The 24,241-nt window shown below is 40.0% G+C and overlaps 1 protein-coding gene across 1 annotated transcript in view; it reads left to right on the forward strand.

Moving 5' to 3' along the window:
• The window catches only part of PUSL1 (pseudouridine synthase like 1), a 69,301-nt gene extending 50,825 nt beyond the window's left edge, over positions 1 to 18,476 (forward strand). The window contains exons 6-8 of the mRNA XM_069741163.1: positions 14,119 to 14,173; positions 14,870 to 15,032; positions 18,264 to 18,476. Of these exons, the coding sequence (XP_069597264.1) occupies positions 14,119 to 14,173; positions 14,870 to 15,032; positions 18,264 to 18,316 (271 nt within the window). The 3' untranslated portion in view covers positions 18,317 to 18,476. The remainder of the gene's footprint in view (positions 1 to 14,118; positions 14,174 to 14,869; positions 15,033 to 18,263) is intronic.
• The last annotated feature ends 5,765 nt before the right edge of the window (positions 18,477 to 24,241 follow it).

Below are 24,241 nucleotides of genomic sequence, written 5' to 3' on the forward strand. Positions count from 1 at the left end.
ATGGAGTAGATGGAAATGGGTTGTCCACAGTTTTGGGACATGGGGTCATCCATAGGGACCTGTCATTACAGCGCTGAACACCTGTATCTGTATCCATAGTGAAGATTCGCTGGAAACAACTTTTATAAGATACTAGCTGAAGAGCCCGGCGTTGCCCGGGCATAGTAAATATCTGTGGTTAGTTATAGCACGTCACTTCTCTTATTTTCCCATCATGCCTCTCATTTTCCCCCTCACATCTCTCATTTTCTCCCTCACACCTCTCATTTTCCCCCTCACATCTCTCATTTTCTCCCTTACACCTCTCATTTTCTCCCTCACTCCTCTCATTCCCCCTAACACTTGTCATTTCGACCTCACATCTGTCATTTTCCGATCACTCCACTATTTTCCCTCACTCCTCTCATTTTGCACTCACACCTTTTCATTTTCACCTCACACCCCTCATTTTCACCTCAGTATATACATGTTTGTCATCTCCCTTATATATAGTGTACACCTGTATGTCATCTCCTGTATATACTATATATACCTGTATGTCATCTCCCCTATAAATAGTATATACCTGCTGTATGTCATCTCCTCCTGTATATTGTATATACCCATGTGTCATCTCCTCCTGTATAAAGTATATACCTGTATGTCATCACTTCTGTATATACTATATGCCTGTATGTCATCTCCTCCTATATATAGTGTATACCTGTATGTCATCTCCTGTATATAGTATATACCTGTATGTCATCTCCTGTATATAGTATATACCTGTATGTCATCTCCTGTATATAGTATATACATGTATGTCATCTCCCCTGTATATAGTATATACCTGCTGTATGTCATCTCCTCCTCTATATACCTATGTGTAATCTCCCCTTTTATATAGTATATACCTGTATGTCATCTCCTCCTGTAAATAGTATGGACCTGTAAGTTATCTCCTCCGGTATATAGTATATACCCGTGTATCATCTGATCCTGTATATAGTATATACCTGTGTGTCATCTCCACTGTATATAGTATATACCTGTGTGTCATCGCCCCTGTATATAGTATGTACCTGTATGTCATCTCCCCTGTATATAGTATATACCAGGTTGTCATCTCCTCCTGTATATAGTATATACCTGTATGTCATCTCCTCCTGTATATAGTACATACCAGGTTGTCATCTCCTCCTGTATATAGTATATACCTGTATGTCATCTCCTCCTGTATATAGTATATACCTGTGTCATCTCCCCTGTATATAGTATATACCTGTGTGTCATCTCCTCCTGTATATAGTACATACCTGTGTGTCATCTCCCCTGTATATAGTATATACCTGTGTGTCATCTCCTGTATATACCTGTGTGTCATCTCCTCCTGTATATAGTATATACGTGTGTCATCTCCTCCTGTATATAGTATATACCTGTATGTCATCTCCTCCTGTATAAAGTATATATGTGTGTAATATCCTCCTGTATATAGTATATACCTGTAAGTCATCTCCTCCTGTATATAGTATATACCTGTGTGTCATCTCCTCCTGTATATAGTATATATGTGTGTCATCTCCACCTGTATTAGACCGCGTTCACACGTTATTTGGTCAGTATTTTTACTTCAGTATTTGTAAGCTAAATTGGCAGCCTGATAAATCCCCAGCCAACAGGAAGCCCTCCCCCTTGGCTGTATATATTAGCTCACACATACACATAATAGACAGGTCATGTGACTGACAGCTGCCGTATTTCCTATATGGTACATTTGTTGCTCTTGTAGTTTGTCTGCTTATTAATCAGATTTTTTATTTTTGAAGGATAATACCAGACTTGTGTGTGTTTTAGGGCGAGTTTCATGTGTCAAGTTGTGTGTGTTGAGTTGCATGTGGCGATATGCATGTAGCGACTTTTGTAAGATGAGTTTTGTGTGGCAACATGCGTGTAGCAACTTTTTGTGTGTCGAGTTGCATGTGACAGGTTAGTGTAGCAAGTTGTGTGCAGCAAGTTTTACGCATGGCGAGTTTTGCGCGTGGCGAGTTTTATGTGTGGTGCCTTTTGAGTATGTGCAAGTTTTGTGTGAGGCAACTTTTGCATGTGTTGCAACTTTTGTATCCCATGTCGGGGCCCCACCTTAGCAACTGTACGGTATATACTCTTTGGCGCCATCACTCTCACTCTTTAAGTCCCCCTTGTTCACATCTGGCAGCTGTCAATTTGCCTCCAACACTTTTCCTTTCACTTTTTCCCCATTATGTAGATAGGGGCAAAATTGTTTGGTGAATTGGAAAGCGCGGGGTTAAAATTTCACCTCACAACATAGCCTATGACGCTCTCGGGGTCCAGACGTGTGACTGTGCAAAATTTTGTGGCTGTAGCTGCGACGCCTCCAACACTTTTCCTTTCACTTTTTCCCCATTATGTAGATAGGGGCAAAATTGTTTGGTGAATTGGAAAGCGAGGGGGTTAAAATTTCACCTCACAACATAGCCTATGACGCTCTCGGGGTCCAGACGTGTGACTGTGCAAAATTTTGTGGCTGTAGCTGCGACGCCTCCAACACTTTTTCTTTCACTTTTTTCCCCATTATGAAGATAGGGGCAAAATTGTTTGGTGAATTGGAATGCGCGGGGTTAAAATTTCGCCTCACAACATAGCCTATGACGCTCTCGGGGTCCAGACGTGTGACTGTGCAAAATTTTGTGGCTGTAGCTGCGACGGTGCAGATGCCAATCCCGGACATACACACACACATTCAGCTTTATATATTAGATTAATAAGTCACCCAGAGTTTGGAATATTACAAAATATGTACACGTAATATAGTGTAGAGCTGTGTATATATACTATAAAGCTGTGTGTATATAGTGTAGAGCTGTGTGTGTATATAGTGTAGAGCTGTGTGTATATAGTATAGAGCTGTGTGTATATAGTGTAGAGCTGTGTATATAGTGTAGATCTGTGTGTATATAGTGTAGAGCTGTGTGTATATAGTGTAGAGCTGTGTGTATATAGTGTAGATCTGTTTGTGTATATAGTGTAGATCTGTTTGTGTATATAGTGTAGATCTGTTTGTGTATATAGTGTAGAGCTGTGTGTATATAGTGTAGAGCTGTGTGTATATAGTGTAGATCTGTTTGTGTATATAGTGTAGAGCTGTGTATATTGTGTAGAGCTGTGTGTATATAGTGTAGAGCTGTGTGTATATAGTGTAGATCTGTGTGTATATAGTGTAGAGCTGTGAGTATATAGTGTAGATCTGTGTGTATATAGTGTAGATCTGTTTGTGTATATAGTGTAGAGCTGTGTATATTGTGTAGAGCTGTGTGTATATAGTGTAGAGCTGTGTGTATGTAGTGTAGATCTGTGTGTATATAGTGTAGATCTGTGTGTATATAGTGTAGATCTGTGTGTATATAGTGTAGAGCTGTGTATAAAGTATAGAGCTGTGTGTATATAGTGTAGAGCTGTGTATATAGTATAGAGCTGTGGGTATATAGTGTAGAGCTGTGTCTATATAGTGTAGAGCTGTGTATATAGTGTAGAGCTGTGTATATAGTGTAGAGCTGTGGGTATATAGTGTAGAGCTGTGTCTATATAGTGTAGAGCTGTGTATATAGTATAGAGCTGTGTATATAGTGTAGAGCTGTGTATATAGTGTAGAGCTGTGTATATAGTGTAGAGCAGTGTATATATAGTATAGAGCTGTGTGTATTTAGTGTAGATCTGTGTGTGTGTAGTGTAGAGCTGTGTGTATATAGTGTAGAGGTGTGTATATAGTGTAGAGCTGTGTATATAGTGTAGAGCTGTGTATATAGTGTAGAGCAGTGTATATTTAGTGTAGAGCTGTGTGTATTTAGTGTAGAGCTGTGTATATAGTGTAGAGCTGTGTGTATATAGTGTAGAGCTGTGTATATAGTGTAGAGCTGTGTATATAGTGTAGAGCTGTGTATATAGTGTAGAGTTGTGTGTGTATATAGTGTAGAGTTGTGTATATAGTGTAGAGCTGTGTGTATATAGTGTAGAGCTGTGTATATATAGTGTAGAGCTGTGTATATAGTGTAGAGCTGTGTGTATATAGTGTAGAGCTGTGTATTTAGTGTAGAGCTGTGTATATAGTGTAGAGCTGTGTATATAGTGTAGAGCTGTGTGTATATAGTGTAGAGCTGTGTGTATAGTGTAGAGCTGTGTGTATAGTGTAGAGCTGTGTGTGTATATAGTGTAGAGCTGTGTGTGTATATAGTGTAGAGCTGTGTGTGTATATAGTGTAGAGCTGTGTGTGTATATAGTGTAGAGTTGTGTATATAGTGTAGAGCTGTGTGTATATAGTGTAGAGCTGTGTGTATATAGTAAAGATCTGTGTATATAGTGTAGAGTTGTGTATATATAGTGTAGAGCTGTGTATATATAGTGTAGAGCTGTGTATATATAGTGTAGAGCTGTGTGTATATAGTGTAGAGCTGTGTGTATATAGTGTAGAGCTGTGTGTATATAGTAAAGATCTGTGTATATAGTGTAGAGCTGTGTGTATATAGTGAAGAGCTGTGTGTATATAGTGTAGAGCTGTGTGTATATAGTGTAGAGCTGTGTGTATATAGTATGGAGCTGTGTATATAGTGTAGAGTTGTGTATATAGTGTAGAGCTGTGTGTATATAGTGTAGAGCTGTGTATATAGTGTAAAGCTGTGTATATAGTATAGATCTGTGTGTATATAGTGTAGAGCTGTGTATATAGTGTAGAGTTGTGTGTATATAGTGTAGAGCTGTGTATATAGTGTAGAGCTGTGTATATAGTGTAGAGCTGTGTATATAGTGTAGAGCTGTGTATATAGTGTAGAGCTGTGTGTATATAGTGTAGAGCTGTGTATATAGTGTAGAACTGTGTGTATATAGCATAGAGCTGTGTATATAGTGTAGAGCTGTGTATATAGTGTAGAGTTGTGTATATAGTGTAGAGTTGTGTGTGTATATAGTGTAGAGCTGTGTGTATATAGTGTAGAGCTGTGTGTATAGTGTAGAGCTGTGTATATAGTGTAGAGCTGTGTATATAGTGTAGAGCTGTGTGTATATAGTATAGATCTGTGTGTATATAGTGTAGAGCTGTGTGTATATAGTATAGAGCTGTGTGTATTTAGTGTAGAGCTGTGTATATAGTGTAGAGCTGTGTATATAGTGTAGAGCTGTGTATATAGTGTAGAGTTGTGTGTATATAGTGTAGAACTGTGTATATGGTGTAGAGGTGTGTATATAGTGTAGAGTTATGTGTATATAGTGTAGAGCTGTGTATATAGTGTAGAGCTGTGTGTATATAGTGTAGAGCTGTGTATATAGTATAGAGCTGTGTGTATATAGTGTAGAGCTGTGTATATAGTGTAGAGCTGTGTGTATATAGTGTAGAGCTGTGTGTATTTAGTGTAGAGCTGTGTATATAGTGTAGAGTTGTGTGTGTATATAGTGTAGAGCTGTGTGTATATAGTATAGAGCTGTGTATATATAGTGTAGAGCTGTGTGTATATAGTATAGAGCTGTGTGTATATAGTGTAGAGCTGTGTATATAGTGTAGAGCTGTGTATATAGTGTAGAGCTGTGTATATAGTGTAGAGTTGTGTGTGTATATAGTGTAGAGTTGTGTATATAGTGTAGAGCTGTGTGTATATAGTGTAGAGCTGTGAGTATATAGTGTAGAGCTGTGTGTATATAGTGTAGAGCTGTGTATATAGTGTAGAGCTGTGTGTATATAGTGTAGAGCAGTGTATATATAGTATAGAGCTGTGTGTATTTAGTGTGGATCTGTGTGTGTGTAGTGTAGAGCTGTGTGTATATAGTGTAGAGCAGTGTATATATAGTATAGAGCTGTGTGTATTTAGTGTAGATCTGTGTGTGTGTAGTGTAGAGCTGTGTATATAGTGTAGAGCTGTGTATATAGTGTAGAGCTGTGTATATAGTATAGAACTGTGTGTATGTAGTGTAGAGCTGGGTGTATATAGTGTAGAGCTGTGTGTGTGTATATAGTGTAGAGCTGTGTGTATATAGTGTAGAGCTGTGTGTGTATATAGTGTAGAGCTGTGTCTATATAGTGTAGTGCTGTGTATATAGTGTAGAGCTGTGTGTATATAGTGAAGAGCTGTGTATATAATGTAGAGCTGTGTCTGTATAGTGTAGAGTTGTGTGTATATAGTGTAGAACTGAGTGTGTATATAGTATAGAGCTGTGAATATAGTGTAGAACTGTGTGTATTTAGGATAGAGCTGTGTGTATGTAGTGTAGAGCTGTGTATATATAGTGTAGAGCTGTGTATATAGTGTAGAGCTGTGTGTATGTAGTGTAGAGCTGTGTGTATGTAGTGTAGAGGTTTGTGTATATAGTGTAGAGCTGTGTGTGTATATAGTGTAGAGCTGTGTGTATATAGTGTAGAGCTGTGTGTGTATATAGTGTAGAGCTGTGTCTATATAGTGTAGTGCTGTGTATATAGTGTAGAGCTGTGTGTATATAGTGAAGAGCTGTGTATATAATGTAGAGCTGTGTCTGTATAGTGTAGAGTTGTGTGTATATAGTGTAGAACTGAGTGTGTATATAGTATAGAGCTGTGAATATAGTGTAGAACTGTGTGTATTTAGGATAGAGCTGTGTGTATGTAGTGTAGAGCTGTGTATATATAGTGTAGAGCTGTGTATATAGTGTAGAGCTGTGTGTATGTAGTGTAGAGCTGTGTGTATGTAGTGTAGAGGTTTGTGTATATAGTGTAGAGCTGTGTGTGTATATAGTGTAGAGCTGTGTGTATATAGTGTAGAGCTGTGTATATAGTGTAGAGCTGTGTGTATATAGTGTAGAGCTATGTATATAGTGTAGAGCTGTGTATATAGTATAGAGCTGTGTGTATATAGTGTAGAGCTGTGTATATAGTGTAGAGCTGTGTGTATATAGTGTAGAGCTGTGTGTATATAGTGTAGAGTTGTGTATATAGTGTAGAGCTGTGTATATAGTATAGAGCTGTGTGTATATAGTGTAGAGCTGTGTATATAGTGTAGAGCTGTGTATATAGTATAGAGCTGTGTGTATATAGTGTAGAGCTGTATATATAGTGTAGAGCTGTGTGTATATAGTGTAGAGCTGTATATATATAGTGTAGAGCTGTGTATATAGTGTAAAGCTTTGTATATAGTGTAGAGCTGTGTATATAGTGTAGAGCTGTGTATATAGTGTAGAGCTGTGTGTATATAGTGTAGAGCTGTGTATATAGTGTAGAGCTGTATATATAGTGTAGAGCTGTGTGTATATAGTGTAGAGCTGTGTATATTGTATAGGGCTGTGTATATAGTATAGAGCTGTGTGTATATAGTGTAGAGCTGTGTATATAGTGTAGAGCTGTGTATATAGTATAGAGCTGTGTATATAGTGTAGAGTTGTGTATATAGTGTAGAGCTGTGTGTATATAGTGTAGAGCTGTGTATATAGTGTAGAGTTGTGTATATTGTATAGAGCTGTGTATATAGTTTATAGCTGTGTATATAGTATAGAGCTGTGTATATAGTGTAGAGCTGTGTATATAGTATAGAGCTGTGTATATAGTGTAGAGCTGTGTGTATATAGTGTAGAGCTGTGTGTATATAGTCTAGAGCTGTGTATATAGTGTAGAGCTGTGTATATAGTGTAGAGCTGTGTATATAGTGTAGAGCTGTGTATATAGTGTAGAGCTCTGTGTATGTAGTGTAGAGCTGTGTGTATGTAGTGTAGAGCTGGTGTATATAGTGTATAGCTGTGTGTATATAGTGTAGAGCTGTGTATATAGTGTAGAGCTGTGTGTATATAGTGTAGAGTTGTGTATATAGTGTAGCGTTGTGTATATAGTGTAGAGCTGTGTGTATATAGTGTAGAGCTGTGTGTATATAGTGTAGAGTTGTGTATATAGTGTAGAGCTCTGTGTATATAGTGTAGAGCTGTGTGTATAGTGTAGAGGTGTGTGTATATAGTGTAGAGCTGTGTGTATATAGTGTAGAGCTGTGTGTATATAGTGTAGAGCTGTGTGTATATAGTGTAGAGCTGTGTGTATATAGTGTAGAGCTGTGTGTATATAGTGTAGAGCTGTGTATATAGTGTAGAGCTGTGTATATAGTGTAGAGCTGTGTGTATATAGTGTAGAGCTGTGTATATAGTGTAGAGCTGTGTATATAGTGTAGAGCTGTGTGTATATAGTGTAGAGCTGTGTGTATATAGTGTAGAGCTGTGTATATAGTGTAGAGCTGTGTGTATATAGTGTAGAGCTGTGTGTATATAGTGTAGAGCTGTGTATATAGTGTAGAGCTGTGTATATAGTGTAGAGCTGTGTATATAGTGTAGAGATGTGTATATAGTGTAGAGCTGTGTATATAGTGTAGAGCTGTGTGTATATAGTGTAGAGCTGTGTGTATATAGTGTAGAGCTGTGTGTATATAGTGTAGAGCTGTGTATATAGTGTAGAGCTGTGTATATAGTGTAGAGCTGTGTATATAGTGTAGAGATGTGTATATAGTGTAGAGCTGTGTATATAGTGTAGAGCTGTGTGTATATAGTGTAGAGCTGTGTGTATATAGTGTAGAGCTGTGTGTATATAGTGTAGAGCTGTGTATATAGTGTAGAGCTGTGTATATAGTGTAGAGCTGTGTATATAGTGTAGAGCTCTGTGTATATAGTGTAGAGCTGTGTATATAGTGTAGAGCTGTGTATATAGTGTAGAGCTGTGTGTATATATTGTAGAGCTGTGTATATAGTGTAGAGCTGTGTATATAGTGTAGAGCTGTGTGTATATAGTGTAGAGCTGTGTGTATATAGTGTAGAGCTGTGTATATAGTGTAGAGCTGTGTATATAGTGTAGAGCTGTGTGTATATAGTGTAGAGCTGTGTGTATATAGTGTAGTGCTGTGTATATAGTGTAGAGCTGTGTGTATATAGTGTAGAGCTGTGTATATAGTGTAGAGCTGTGTATATAGTGTAGAGCTGTGTATATAGTGTAGAGCTGTGTATATAGTGTAGTGCTGTGTATATAGTGTAGAGCTGTGTATATAGTGTAGAGCTGTGTATATAGTGTAGAGCTGTGTATATAGTGTAGAGCTGTGTATATAGTGTAGAGCTGTGTGTATATAGTGTAGAGCTGTGTGTATATAGTGTAGAGTTGTGTATATAGTGTAGAGTTGTGTATATAGTGTAGATCTGTGTGTATATAGTGTAGAGCTGTGTGTATATAGTGTAGAGCTGTGTGTATATAGTGTAGAGCTGTGTGTATATAGTGTAGAGCTGTGTATATAGTGTAGAGCTGTGTATATAGTGTAGAGCTGTGTATATAGTGTAGAGCTGTGTGTATATAGTGTAGAGCTGTGTGTATATAGTGTAGAGCTGTGTGTATATAGTGTAGAGCTGTGTATATAGTGTAGAGCTGTGTATATAGTGTAGAGCTGTGTGTATATAGTGTAGAGCTGTGTATATAGTGTAGAGCTGTGTATATAGTGTAGAGCTGTGTGTATATAGTGTAGAGCTGTGTGTATATATTGTAGAGCTGTGTATATAGTGTAGAGCTGTGTATATAGTGTAGAGCTGTGTGTATATAGTGTAGAGCTGTGTGTATATAGTGTAGAGCTGTGTATATAGTGTAGAGCTGTGTATATAGTGTAGAGCTGTGTATATAGTGTAGAGATGTGTATATAGTGTAGAGCTGTGTATATAGTGTAGAGCTGTGTGTATATAGTGTAGAGCTGTGTGTATATATTGTAGAGCTGTGTATATAGTGTAGAGTTGTGTGTATATAGTGTAGAGCTGTGTGTATATAGTGTAGAGCTGTGTGTATATAGTGTAGAGCTGTGTATATAGTGTAGTGCTGTGTATATAGTGTAGAGCTGTGTGTATATAGTGTAGAGCTGTGTGTATATAGTGTAGTGCTGTGTATATAGTGTAGAGCTGTGTATATAGTGTAGAGCTGTGTATATAGTGTAGAGCTGTGTATATAGTGTAGAGCTGTGTGTATATAGTGTAGAGCTGTGTGTATATAGTGTAGTGCTGTGTATATAGTGTAGAGCTGTGTATATAGTGTAGAGCTGTGTATATAGTGTAGAGCTGTGTGTATATAGTGTAGAGCTGTGTATATAGTGTAGAGCTGTGTATATAGTGTAGAGCTGTGTGTATATAGTGTAGAGCTGTGTGTATATAGTGTAGAGCTGTGTGTATATAGAGTAGTGCTGTGTATATAGTGTAGAGCTGTGTGTATATAGTGTAGAGCTGTGTGTATATAGTGTAGTGCTGTGTATATAGTGTAGAGCTGTGTATATAGTGTAGAGCTGTGTGTATATAGTGTAGAGCTGTGTATATAGTGTAGAGCTGTGTATATAGTGTAGAGCTGTGTGTATATAGTGTAGAGCTGTGTGTATATAGTGTAGAGCTGTGTGTATATAGAGTAGTGCTGTGTATATAGTGTAGAGCTGTGTGTATATAGTGTAGAGCTGTGTGTGTATATAGTGTAGAGCTGTGTATATAGTGTAGAGCTGTGTATATAGTGTAGAGCTGTGTGTATATAGTGTAGAGCTGTGTGTATATAGTGTAGAGCTGTGTGTATATAGAGTAGTGCTGTGTATATAGTGTAGAGCTGTGTGTATATAGTGTAGAGCTGTGTGTATATAGTGTAGAGCTGTGTGTATATAGTGTAGTGCTGTGTATATAGTGTAGAGCTGTGTATATAGTGTAGAGCTGTGTATATAGTGTAGAGCTGTGTATATAGTGTAGAGCTGTGTGTATATAGTGTAGAGCTGTGTGTATATAGTGTAGTGCTGTGTATATAGTGTAGAGCTGTGTATATAGTGTAGAGCTGTGTGTATATAGTGTAGAGCTGTGTATATAGTGTAGAGCTGTGTATATAGTGTAGAGCTGTGTGTATATAGTGTAGAGCTGTGTGTATATAGTGTAGAGCTGTGTGTATATAGAGTAGTGCTGTGTATATAGTGTAGAGCTGTGTGTATATAGTGTAGAGCTGTGTGTATATAGTGTAGTGCTGTGTATATAGTGTAGAGCTGTGTATATAGTGTAGAGCTGTGTGTATATAGTGTAGAGCTGTGTGTATATAGTGTAGAGCTGTGTGTATATAGAGTAGTGCTGTGTATATAGTGTAGAGCTGTGTGTATATAGTGTAGAGCTGTGTGTGTATATAGTGTAGAGCTGTGTATATAGTGTAGAGCTGTGTATATAGTGTAGAGCTGTGTGTATATAGTGTAGAGCTGTGTGTATATAGTGTAGAGCTGTGTGTATATAGAGTAGTGCTGTGTATATAGTGTAGAGCTGTGTGTATATAGTGTAGAGCTGTGTATATAGTGTAGAGCTGTGTGTATATAGTGTAGAGCTGTGTATATAGTGTAGAGCTGTGTATATAGTGTAGAGCTGTGTGTATATAGTGTAGAGCTGTGTATATAGTGTAGAGCTGTGTGTATATAGAGTAGTGCTGTGTATATAGTGTAGAGCTGTGTGTATATAGTGTAGAGCTGTGTGTGTATATAGTGTAGAGCTGTGTGTATATAGTGTAGTGCTGTGTATATAGTGTAGAGCTGTGTATATAGTGTAGAGCTGTGTATATAGTGTAGAGCTGTGTATATAGTGTAGAGCTGTGTGTATATAGTGTAGAGCTGTGTGTATATAGTGTAGTGCTGTGTATATAGTGTAGAGCTGTGTATATAGTGTAGAGCTGTGTGTATATAGTGTAGAGCTGTGTATATAGTGTAGAGCTGTGTATATAGTGTAGAGCTGTGTGTATATAGTGTAGAGCTGTGTGTATATAGTGTAGAGCTGTGTGTATATAGAGTAGTGCTGTGTATATAGTGTAGAGCTGTGTGTATATAGTGTAGAGCTGTGTGTATATAGTGTAGTGCTGTGTATATAGTGTAGAGCTGTGTATATAGTGTAGAGCTGTGTATATAGTGTAGAGCTGTGTGTATATAGTGTAGAGCTGTGTATATAGTGTAGAGCTGTGTGTATATAGTGTAGAGCTGTGTATATAGTGTAGAGCTGTGTATATAGTGTAGAGCTGTGTGTATATAGAGTAGTGCTGTGTATATAGTGTAGAGCTGTGTGTATATAGAGTAGTGCTGTGTATATAGTGTAGAGCTGTGTGTATATAGTGTAGAGCTGTGTGTGTATATAGTGTAGAGCTGTGTATATAGTGTAGAGCTGTGTATATAGTGTAGAGCTGTGTGTGTATATAGTGTAGAGCTGTGTATATAGTGTAGAGCTGTGTGTGTATATAGTGTAGAGCTGTGTATATAGTGTAGAGCTGTGTGTATATAGTGTAGAGCTGTGTGTGTATATAGTGTAGAGCTGTGTATATAGTGTAGAGCTGTGTATATAGTGTAGAGCTGTGTATATAGTGTAGAGCTGTGTATATAGTGTAGAGCTGTGTGTATATAGTGTAGAGCTGTGTGTATATAGTGTAGAGCTGTGTGTATATAGAGTAGTGCTGTGTGTATATAGAGTAGTGCTGTGTATATAGTGTAGAGCTGTGTGTATATAGTGTAGAGCTGTGTGTGTATATAGTGTAGAGCTGTGTATATAGTGTAGAGCTGTGTATATAGTGTAGAGCTGTGTGTATATAGTGTAGAGCTGTGTGTATATAGTGTAGAGCTGTGTGTATATAGTGTAGAGCTGTGTGTATATAGTGTAGAGCTGTGTGTGTATATAGTGTAGAGCTGTGTATATAGTGTAGAGCTGTGTGTGTATATAGTGTAGAGCTGTGTGTATATAGTGTAGAGCTGTGTGTATATAGTGTAGAGCTGTGTGTACATAGTGTAGAGCTGTGTATATAGTGTAGAGCTGTGTATATAGTGTAGAGCTGTGTATATAGTGTAGAGCTGTGTATATAGTGTAGAGCTGTGTATATAGTGTAGAGCTGTGTGTATATAGTGTAGAGCTGTGTGTATATAGTGTAGTGCTGTGTATATAGTGTAGAGCTGTGTGTATATAGTGTAGAGCTGTGTGTGTATATAGTGTAGAGCTGTGTATATAGTGTAGAGCTGTGTATATAGTGTAGAGCTGTGTATATAGTGTAGAGCTGTGTATATAGTGTAGAGCTGTGTATATAGTGTAGAGCTGTGTGTATATAGTGTAGAGCTGTGTGTATATAGTGTAGAGCTGTGTGTATATAGTGTAGAGCTGTGTATATAGTGTAGAGCTGTGTGTATATAGTGTAGTGCTGTGTATATAGTGTAGAGCTGTGTGTATATAGTGTAGAGCTGTGTGTGTATATAGTGTAGAGCTGTGTATATAGTGTAGAGCTGTGTATATAGTGTAGAGCTGTGTATATAGTGTAGAGCTGTGTATATAGTGTAGAGCTGTGTATATAGTGTAGAGCTGTGTGTATATAGTGTAGAGCTGTGTGTATATAGTGTAGAGCTGTGTGTATATAGTGTAGAGCTGTGTGTATATAGAGTAGTGCTGTGTATATAGTGTAGAGCTGTGTGTATATAGTGTAGAGCTGTGTGTATATAGTGTAGAGCTGTGTATATAGTGTAGAGCTGTGTATATAGTGTAGAGCTGTGTGTATATAGTGTAGAGCTGTGTGTATATAGTGTAGAGCTGTGTATATAGTGTAGAGCTGTGTGTATAGTGTAGAGCTGTGTATATAGTGTAGAGCTGTGTGTATATAGTGTAGAGCTGTGTGTATATAGTGTAGAGCTGTGTGTGTATATAGTGTAGAGCTGTGTATATAGTGTAGAGCTGTGTATATAGTGTAGAGCTGTGTATATAGTGTAGAGCTGTGTGTGTATATAGTGTAGAGCTGTGTGTATATAGTGTAGAGCTGTGTGTATATAGAGTAGTGCTGTGTATATAGTGTAGAGCTGTGTGTATATAGTGTAGAGCTGTGTGTGTATATAGTGTAGAGCTGTGTATATAGTGTAGAGCTGTGTATATAGTGTATATAGCTGTGTTATTCTGGGCCTGGTTACATCTTTGCTCTCTCAGAATGTGGCAAGCAGTTGTTACAGTTTTGGTCCGATCATCCTGGAGACATAAATCGTTTGTTTGCATCCTGCATTGTCACCCACTTTCCATTGTGCTCCTGTTTTCTGTATAATGTGCAGGACCGGAGATGACGAGTTAATTCTTCTGTTTTTCCTCTTTATACAGCGACCTTCAGTATTGGGATTTTACCTTCAAAAGTCAATCCTTTGCTTACAAGCAGGTACGGCGGATTAATTGCACCACTTAATGTGATTAAAGAATAATATCCGGGTTCTTTTAGATGCAATCTAATTTGTTGTTAACGTTAACTATATGGACATGATCCTCAACTTTTCTCTACAGGAATCATCTCAACCACGCCCAGTTGGCTAAAGAAAAGACTAGATTTATATACAGTTTATAGAGGGCTGCATCTGGGGGATGGATTCAGGAGAACAGCGGTATTCACATCTGGAAAATAAGACAAATACCTATCAAGTGACGGCTCCTCTGAGACCAAAGTAGAATAACCCCTGTTATCAGATAAAATGTCTTGCCATAATGTTCCGTCATTATTTTCCAGGATTTTGCGCTGGTGCGTGTATATTTAGAGTAGGCCATTATTGTGTGATCAGTGAGAGCCTTTTTTAATAGAGTACCAAAATAGTATCTTATGGGGTGGAGATTCTACAAATCACAAGCATCAGCCAATCAGTGTGTGTGATCGGTGGAAGTCCCGCCCTCCAGGAGCCCGCACGGCGGTGCCAGATGCATGTGATGGTCTCCGTACTGAATTGAACCCTAATTAATCCTACATTTCAATATTAAGTCCTGTAACCCCCCTTTACTTCTTCTTATGACCCCATTTAACAATTCCATTTTTATGAGGGTGTTCTGTAGCGTGTGATTACTGATGATGATACCCTCTGTGTTCCAGGTGAGGAGGATGACCAGTGCTCTGGTCGCTGTAGGTTTGGGTTATCTCACGCCACAGCACATTAAGCTTCATCTAGAAGAGCGAACGCCACCGGTGTTTCCGAGGAATATCGTTGCCCCTCCATCCGGACTGTTCCTCAAGGAAGTCGGATATGACCAGAAGGGTAAGAAAACAGACGTCTCCACAGCAGTTCAGGATTCTTTGCCCGAGGCCTTCGAGCCATCCGCTCCGACACACTGTCGTAAACACTATGGGGGTTGATTTTGCATGTGGTAGCCTAGCTTCCATCCTTCGTATATCGCTTTGGGGCACGTTAATACAAAAAAAATAACATTTACCCAAAAATTTTCCTGCAAAATTAAAAAAAAAAAAAAAAAAAAAAAAAAAAGTGACTTCTTTAATATATGTTCTAAATGCAACAAGCATAAAAAAAACTATGCAAAAATCTTTGATTAAAAACAAGTTAAACCTTGTGTCTTCTGCTGCTGCTGTTACATCCCTTGCCCAATGTGTATAAGGAAGAATAAGTAGACTCATGGCTGATGACTACAAAATCCGACTACAGAGGGTTTAGTTGTAGTCTGTTGCCATGGAGACACATAGGTTTGTATAGGAGATGTTCATTTTAATTAAGTTTATTTTCTATATTGCTTTATTTTTCTTTATGGGCACATTGAAGCTATAAAATAGGTAGCCATTAGGCTACGTTCACACTAGCGTTCGGCTAGTGTGCGTCGCGCTAGCGTCGGGCGACGCATGCGTCATGCGCCCCTATGTTTAACATGGGGGACGCATGCGTTTTTGCTTGTTGCGTTTTCTGACACGTGCGTCTTTTTTGACGCTAGCGTCGGACCAAGAAAACGCAACAAGTTGCATTTTTCTTGCGTCCGATTTTCGTCAAAAAACGACGCACGCGTCGAAAAACGCAGCGTTTTTGCGTGCGTTTGCACGCGTGTTTTCCGGTGCGTTGTACGTCGCGTCGCCGACGCAGCGGCGCACAACGCTAGTGTGAACGTAGCCTTAGGTATCACAGTCATCCCGCGGACTAACATGGGGCGTGATGAGATGATATTCACAGACCGTCCTTGTGTTCGGTCCCAGCCGACGCTCTCCATATAATGAACCCCGTTTCACTGACCAACAAAGGAAAAGAAAGCGGCTTATGGTAATTTCCTACAAGACTGGCAGCATTGCAAAGTGTCCCCTCTCAATTTATCATCTTATTGGTGAGAATAAGGGAAGGAGCCGCCCGCCGGGGACGACGAGAGCCTGTTATTCCACGTCTGCAGAGCTCCGCGCCAGTTGAAGAGGTTTTTTTTTTTTTTAATTTATTTATTTTTCCTCCACTATCCAAGCTTTAGGACTGTCCAGCTGGTGACATAATAGAAGGCAGCACTGTAATCATTACACGTCCGGGACGAGCAGCGCCCCTAATTACACCACATGGCAGGAACACACCGCCGTCCAAAACCCGCTGAATAACGACAAGTGCGAGTGTTCCGCTTCCTCTGATTCAGACCGTATACTGTGGTGCTGCGATGAGTCCGGCCACAAAGTCATCAGAATTGTACAGATTTTGGCTCCGCGATCTCATCGGCCGTTCCTTATGTCGTGTATATTATTTATTATTACTATTATTATTATACATTTTTTATAGCGCCATTTATTCCATGGCGCTGAAGGGGGCAAATATAGACAAGTACAATAATCCTGAGCGAAAACAAGGCACTGACGGGTACAGAAGGCGAGAGGACCCTGCCCGCGAGGGCTCACAGTCTACAGGGTCGGTGTTAATGGACGATAATTTGCCAATTCTTTTAGGAAACCCATTTTCGCCCCCCATTCAGGATAGAGCAGCTACAGAGAGTGTCCCCCTTTCTGGAAGACTTGGCATATACGAGTGTTACAGATTTGTCCTTTCTTCTCTTTCCTCTTGGCTCGACACGTTCCAAGCTCTGAAAGAAAAATAAATCGGGCACCGATAATACTTTATGTTGCCTGTATCATAATGTATCGTGAGAAATTGACGTTTTTCATGAAATTAGTGCAAAGGAAATCCTTTGGAGTTCACCTCGTAATCCTTCATCTTTCCTGTGGAGGCGCTGTAGGGAAACCGAGCACTTACTCCTGGCTGATCAATAGGGTTCCAATCTGTGGTCGATGCATCTCTTCTAAGAAAAATAAACCGGGAAACTTTTTTTTAATCTCGAAAATGGTGGAAATTTTTTTTACTTTGGTTTTGCTCGTTGTCCTAATTTGCACTTAATCTATTAAAGTGTTGCACGGCGTTTTAAAAATGTTATTTCTCTATACAATAGATTTTCCATGTTTTGCGCCATCCACCCAACTGGAGAGATTCTACAACAGTTTGTGCAACACTTTATTTTTATTTTTTAATATTGCAAAAAGTGTTAAATGCAAAAGCTTGGCGCAAAACGCTTTAAAAATGAGTTTATTATACATTTTTATTTATTTGACTCACTTTTATATAGCGCCATTAATTCCACAGCGCTTTGCACACATTATCGTCGCTGTCCCCATTGGGGCTCACATTCTAGATTCCCTATCAGTGTGTCTTTGGAGTGTGGGAAGAAACTGAATATACAGGAGGAAACCCACGCGCCACAATTCCTGTGAAAACAATATGATAGCTGCTCCCCCACAATGTGAGTGATTTTATTGTAGCGGGCGCCATAGACTGCTGGGGGTGTAGATGCAGACACACATATATTTCGGAGACACGCTTGGCAGGTCATCACGCCCTACTTATGGCTGATGTGGGCCACTCAGCAGTTAGGGGGTTGCCCAGTAATGCACAGCCCCTTTAATATCTATATACTGTGATCAGATGATCTAATAATCGCCTCTTTATAAGGAGCCACCCGTTATTGATCGCCCCACTACACCATCAGACTGCTCCAAATACTCATTTCTAGAAAATCAGTAAAAAAAATGCGCCATCATCGTAAGGTGCCAAGGTGTTTTTTGTTCTTCCGCTGCTCCGGTCATGAAGGCTCCCTCCTATTATCTCACAGCCCGGGTACAGCTTGGTTTGTATCGTCTGTGTCAGGAAGTCGCCCTGCAGTCGTTTCCACTCTCACTGACTTATTTTAGCTAAATCCAATATCCAACAAGGTTGCATAAGTTTTGGCGCCTTATCCACTTATGACATTGGACATTTTTGTCTGTGGCCTGCAGTACCACTTCTCACCACTAGTAGATACAACATTGTAATGGCTCCCTTATGTCTGATGGTGACGCGGGGGTCCGCCCCATCCCCATTTCTAACAATGATACCTACTCTCCCGATGTTCCTGTGGCAGTACCCTAGGACACAGCCTCCCTACGGATCCCGTTTTCTTCCTGGTATTAAGCAATGTCTCCTTTTGTTTAGATTTAAAGCTCGACAAGACGGAGCCGAGAAGACGCCCCCCGGGAGACACGTGACTGGGACGCACACGCCAAAGATTTGTACTTTTTTTTGTTTAACGGAATCTTATAAATATTTGTACTTTTTTTTATTTAACGGAATCTTATAAATATTTGTACTTTTTTTTTGCATTTGGTGACATTTTTTTTTAATAAATAATGAAGAATTCTGGTTTGTACGATGCCCGAGATCCGGGTCGTAAAATGGAAAAGAAAAAAGAAAGCGGAGCCCCTCAGGGCCCTATACGAGTCACTTCTACATCTTTTTAAAGGGGTTGTTCACTGCTTGATGACCTTTTTTGCTTCACAGAATATAAAAAGCCGTATACTTATCTTGCTTCTATGATTCCCAGTGGCCAAGAGACATTATTATGACCGCTGCAGACAATCGGTGGCTGCTGATTGGCCGCGGCCGTCACCGTTCTGTCAGTTGGAACAGTTTCGGAGGTATGAAGGCTGCACGTGATATGACATATCCGCCAGGAGTCGCAGCTTCAGTCTGGGAGGTATGTGAGTTTTTTATGTTATGATGGCCACTTAAGGGGGTTGTCCAGTAGTGGATAACCCCTTTAATGCCTATGAGCTGCTATCCCAGAGTCAGAAGATTCTTTCTTATGTCTCGATATATATTCATTGTTCCTTATAATCTATAGATCCAATATACGATGCATCTGTAAAGCAGGACGCAGATTGTAGTGTCGTCTCCTAGCTCCGGGCCCGAGAAGCTCACAATCCAGTGTCCCCTATAGAAACCAGGTGACCCGTGAGCTCGCGTTCAGTGCGGAGGAGGACAGGAAGCGCAGACAAGCACTAGGTCTGCGATACAAGTACATGTGATAGACCGGGTAACCACAGGGTTAATGGGAGGGTGCAACTATAAACACCATCATACAGCTGACATACAGCAATCGAGCTACTATATAAAGCCACAGCCTTAAAGGGGATTTTCCGCTTTATCAAAACTGGTCCCCAAAGGATTGCACACTTGTAATACAACAAGCTCATATAGTACTCATTATTAAGCTCTATTGGAGTTTGTTTTACAAGTATGTAATCCTTTGGGGACCAGTTTTGATAAAGTTGGAAAAGCTTTTAATTATCTTACTCTGATCCCAAGTTCCATCCTGTATTATACTCCAGAGCTGCACTCACTATTCTGCTGGTGCCGTCACTGTGTACACACATTACATTACTGATCCTGAGGTACATCCAGTATTATACTCCAGAGCTGCACTCACTATTCTGCTGGTGCCGTCACTGTGTACACACATTACATTACTGATCCTGAGGTACATCCAGTATTATACTCCAGAGCTGCACTCACTATTCTGCTGGTGCAATCACTGTGTACATACATTACATTACTGATCCTGAGTTACATCCAGTATTATACTCCAGAGCTGCACTCACTATTCTGCTGGTGCAGTCACTGTGTACATACATTACATTACTGATCCTGAGTTACCTCCTGTATTATACTCCAGAGCTGCACTCACTATTCTGCTGGTGCAGTCACTGTGTACATACATTACATTACTGATCCTGAGTTACATCCTGTATTATACCCCAGAGCTGCACTCACTATTCTGCTGGTGCAGTCACTGTGTACATACATTACATTACTGATCCTGAGTTACATCCTGTATTATACTCCAGAGCTGCACTTACTATTCTGCTGGTGCAGTCACTGTGTACATACATTACATTACTGATCCTGAGTTACCTCCTGTATTATACTCCAGAGCTGCACTCACTATTCTGCTGGTGCAGTCACTGTGTACATACATTACATTACTGATCCTGAGGTACATCCAGTATTATACTCCAGAGCTGCACTCACTATTCTACTGGTGCAGTCACTGTGTACATACATTACATTACTGATCCTGAGTTACATCCTGTATTATACCCCAGAGCTGCACTCACTATTCTGCTGGTGCAGTCACTGTGTACATACATTACATTACTGATCCTGAGTTACATCCTGTATTATACTCCAGAACTGAACTCGCTATTCTGCTGGTGCAGTCACTGTGTACATACATTACATTACTGATCCTGATTACATCCTGTATTATACCCCAGAGCTGCACTCACTATTCGGTTGTTGCAGTCACTGTGTACACACATTACATTACTGATCCTGAGCTACATCCTGTATTATACCCCAGAGCTGCACTCACTATTCTGCTGGTGCAGTCCCTGTGTACATACATTACATTACTGATCCTGAGTTACCTCCTGTATTATACTCCAGAGCTGCACTCACTATTCGGTTGTTGCAGTCACTGTGTACATACATTACATTACTGATCCTGAGTTACATCCTGTATTATACTCCAGAGCTGCACTCGCTATTCTGCTGGTGCAGTCACTGTGTACATACATTACATTACTGATCCTGAGTTACATCCTGTATTATACTCCAGAGCTGCACTCACTATTCTGCTGGTGCAGTCACTGTGTACATACATTACATTACTGATCCTGAGTTACATCCTGTATTATACTCCAGAGCTGCACTCACTATTCTGCTGGTGCAGTCACCGTGTACATACATTACATTACTGATCCTGAGTTACATCCTGTATTATACTCCAGAGCTGCACTCACTATTCTGCTGGTACAGTCACTGTGTACATACATTACATTACTGATCCTGATTACATCCTGTATTATACTCCAGAGCTGCACTCACTATTCTGCTGGTGCAGTCACTGTGTACATACATTACATTACTGATCCTGAGTTACATCCTGTATTATACCCCAGAGCTGCACTCACTATTCTGCTGGTGCAGTCACTGTGTACATACATTACATTACTGATCCTGAGTTACATCCTGTATTATACTCCAGAGCTGCACTCACTATTCTGCTGGTGCAGTCACCGTGTACATACATTACATTACTGATCCTGAGTTACATCCTGTATTATACTCCAGAGCTGCACTCACTATTCTGCTGGTGCAGTCACTGTGTACATACATTACATTACTGATCTTGATTACATCCTGTATTATACTCCAGAGCTGCACTCACTATTCTGCTGGTGCAGTCACTGTGTACATACATTACATTACTGATCCTGAGTTACATCCTGTATTATACTCCAGAGCTGCACTCACTATTCTGCTGGTGCAGTCACTGTGTACATACATTACATTACTGATCCTGAGTTACATCCTGTATTATACTCCAGAGCTGCACTCACTATTCTGCTGGTGCAGTCACTGTGTACATACATTACATTACTGATCCTGATTACATCCTGTATTATACTCCAGAGCTGCACTCACTATTCTGCTGGTGCAGTCACCGTGTACATACATTACATTACTGATCCTGAGTTACATCCTGTATTATACCCCAGAGCTGCACTCACTATTCTGCTGGTGCAGTCACTGTGTACATACATTACATTACTGATCCTGAGTTACATCCTGTATTATACTCCAGAACTGAACTCGCTATTCTGCTGGTGCAGTCACTGTGTACATACATTACATTACTGATCCTGATTACATCCTGTATTATACCCCAGAGCTGCACTCACTATTCGGTTGTTGCAGTCACTGTGTACACACATTACATTACTGATCCTGAGCTACATCCTGTATTATACCCCAGAGCTGCACTCACTATTCTGCTGGTGCAGTCCCTGTGTACATACATTACATTACTGATCCTGAGTTACCTCCTGTATTATACTCCAGAGCTGCACTCACTATTCGGTTGTTGCAGTCACTGTGTACATACATTACATTACTGATCCTGAGTTACATCCTGTATTATACTCCAGAGCTGCACTCGCTATTCTGCTGGTGCAGTCACTGTGTACATACATTACATTACTGATCCTGAGTTACATCCTGTATTATACTCCAGAGCTGCACTCACTATTCTGCTGGTGCAGTCACTGTGTACATACATTACATTACTGATCCTGAGTTACATCCTGTATTATACTCCAGAGCTGCACTCACTATTCTGCTGGTGCAGTCACCGTGTACATACATTACATTACTGATCCTGAGTTACATCCTGTATTATACTCCAGAGCTGCACTCACTATTCTGCTGGTGCAGTCACTGTGTACATACATTACATTACTGATCCTGATTACATCCTGTATTATACTCCAGAGCTGCACTCACTATTCGGTTGTTGCAGTCACTGTGTACACACATTACATTACTGATCCTGAGCTACATCCTGTATTATACCCCAGAGCTGCACTCACTATTCTGCTGGTGCAGTCACTGTGTTTCCTCTCTGAACCCTGTTCACACAGGTAATATACAGATGATCAGGTTTTTAAATACATCAGATAGGGATTGCATACATTAGTTAGGACTGCTCTGATAAGGGTATACCGTGAAGATTGGTAGAGCAGCTTAGTATACATTTTTTGCAAAAAACGTATCAACCAAATACCCTGTTTTTTACATCTTTTACTAGCACTTGCGGATTACTGCAACATTTTTTCAAACTGAGTGTTTTTGGTTTTACTATTCTCTTTTGTGTCTTCAACTCACTATTCTGCTGGTGCAGTCACTGTGTACATACATTACATTACTGATCCTAAGTTACATCCTGTATTATACTCCAGAGCTGCACTCACTATTCGGTTGTTGCAGTCACTGTGCACATACATTACATTACTGATCCTGAGTAACATCCTGTATTATACTCCAGAGCTGCACTCACTATTCTGCTGGTGCAGACACTGTGTACATACATTACATTACTGATCCTGAGTAACATCCTGTATTATACTCCAGAGCTGCACTCACTATTCTGCTGGTGCAGACACTGTGTACATAAAGTGGGGCAAAAAAGTATTTAGTCAGTCAGCAATAGTGCAAGTTCCACCACTTAAAAAGATGAGAGGCGTCTGTAATTTACATCATAGGTAGACCTCAACTATGGGAGACAAACTGAGAAGAAAAAATCCAGAAAATAATATTGTCTGTTTTTTTAACATTTGTTAAATAACAAAAGATGCAGCACTCACCAGATTCTTGCTGAAGATAGTGTCCTTTATTCGCTTAAAGCGATGTGAGACATTATGCGGAGAGGTGGCAGGAAAGAGGATTGGGTGCGGGGGAGAGGAGAAGGACTACGGCCATTTCACGCAAAATGCGCTTCCACGGGTCCCGGGACTTTGTAATATATCCTTTGTTGGCAATGACAGAGGTCAAACGTTTTCTGTAAGTCTTCACAAGGTTGCCACACACTGTTGTTGGTATGTTGGCCCATTCCTCCATGCAGATCTCCTCTAGAGCAGTGATGTTTTTGGATTTTCGCTTGGCAACACGGACTTTCAACTCTCTCCAAAGGTTTTCTATAGGGTTGAGATCTGGAGACTGGCTAGGCCACTCCAGGACCTTGAAATGCTTCTTACGAAGCCACTCCTTCGTTGCCCTGGTGTGTGCTTTGGATCATTGTCATGTTGAAAGACCCAGCCACGTTTCATCTTCAATGCCCTTGCTGATGGAAGGAGGTTTGCTCTTAAAATCTCACGATACATCGCCCCATTCATTCTTTCATGTACCCGGATCAGTCGTCCTGGCCCCTTTGCAGAGAAACAGCCCCAAAGCATGATGTTTCCACCACCATGCTTTACAGTAGGTATGGTGTTTGATGGATGCAACTCAGTATTCTTTTTCCTCCAAACACGACAAGTTGTGTTTCTACCAAACAGTTCCAGTTTGGTTTCATCAGACCATAGGACATTCTCCCAAAACTCCTCTGGATCATCCAAGTGCTCTCTAGCAAACTTCAGACGGGCCCGGACATGTACTGGCTTAAGCAGTGGGACACGTCTGGCACTGCAGGATCTGAGTCCATGGTGGCGTAGTGTGTTACTTATGGTAGGCATTGTTACATTGGTCCCAGCTCTCTGCAGTTCATTCACTAGGTCCCCCCACGTGGTTCTGGG

The sequence above is a fragment of the Ranitomeya imitator genome, chromosome 10 (assembly GCF_032444005.1).
Source record: "Ranitomeya imitator isolate aRanImi1 chromosome 10, aRanImi1.pri, whole genome shotgun sequence".
In the NCBI taxonomy this organism is placed as follows: Eukaryota; Metazoa; Chordata; class Amphibia; order Anura; family Dendrobatidae; genus Ranitomeya; species Ranitomeya imitator.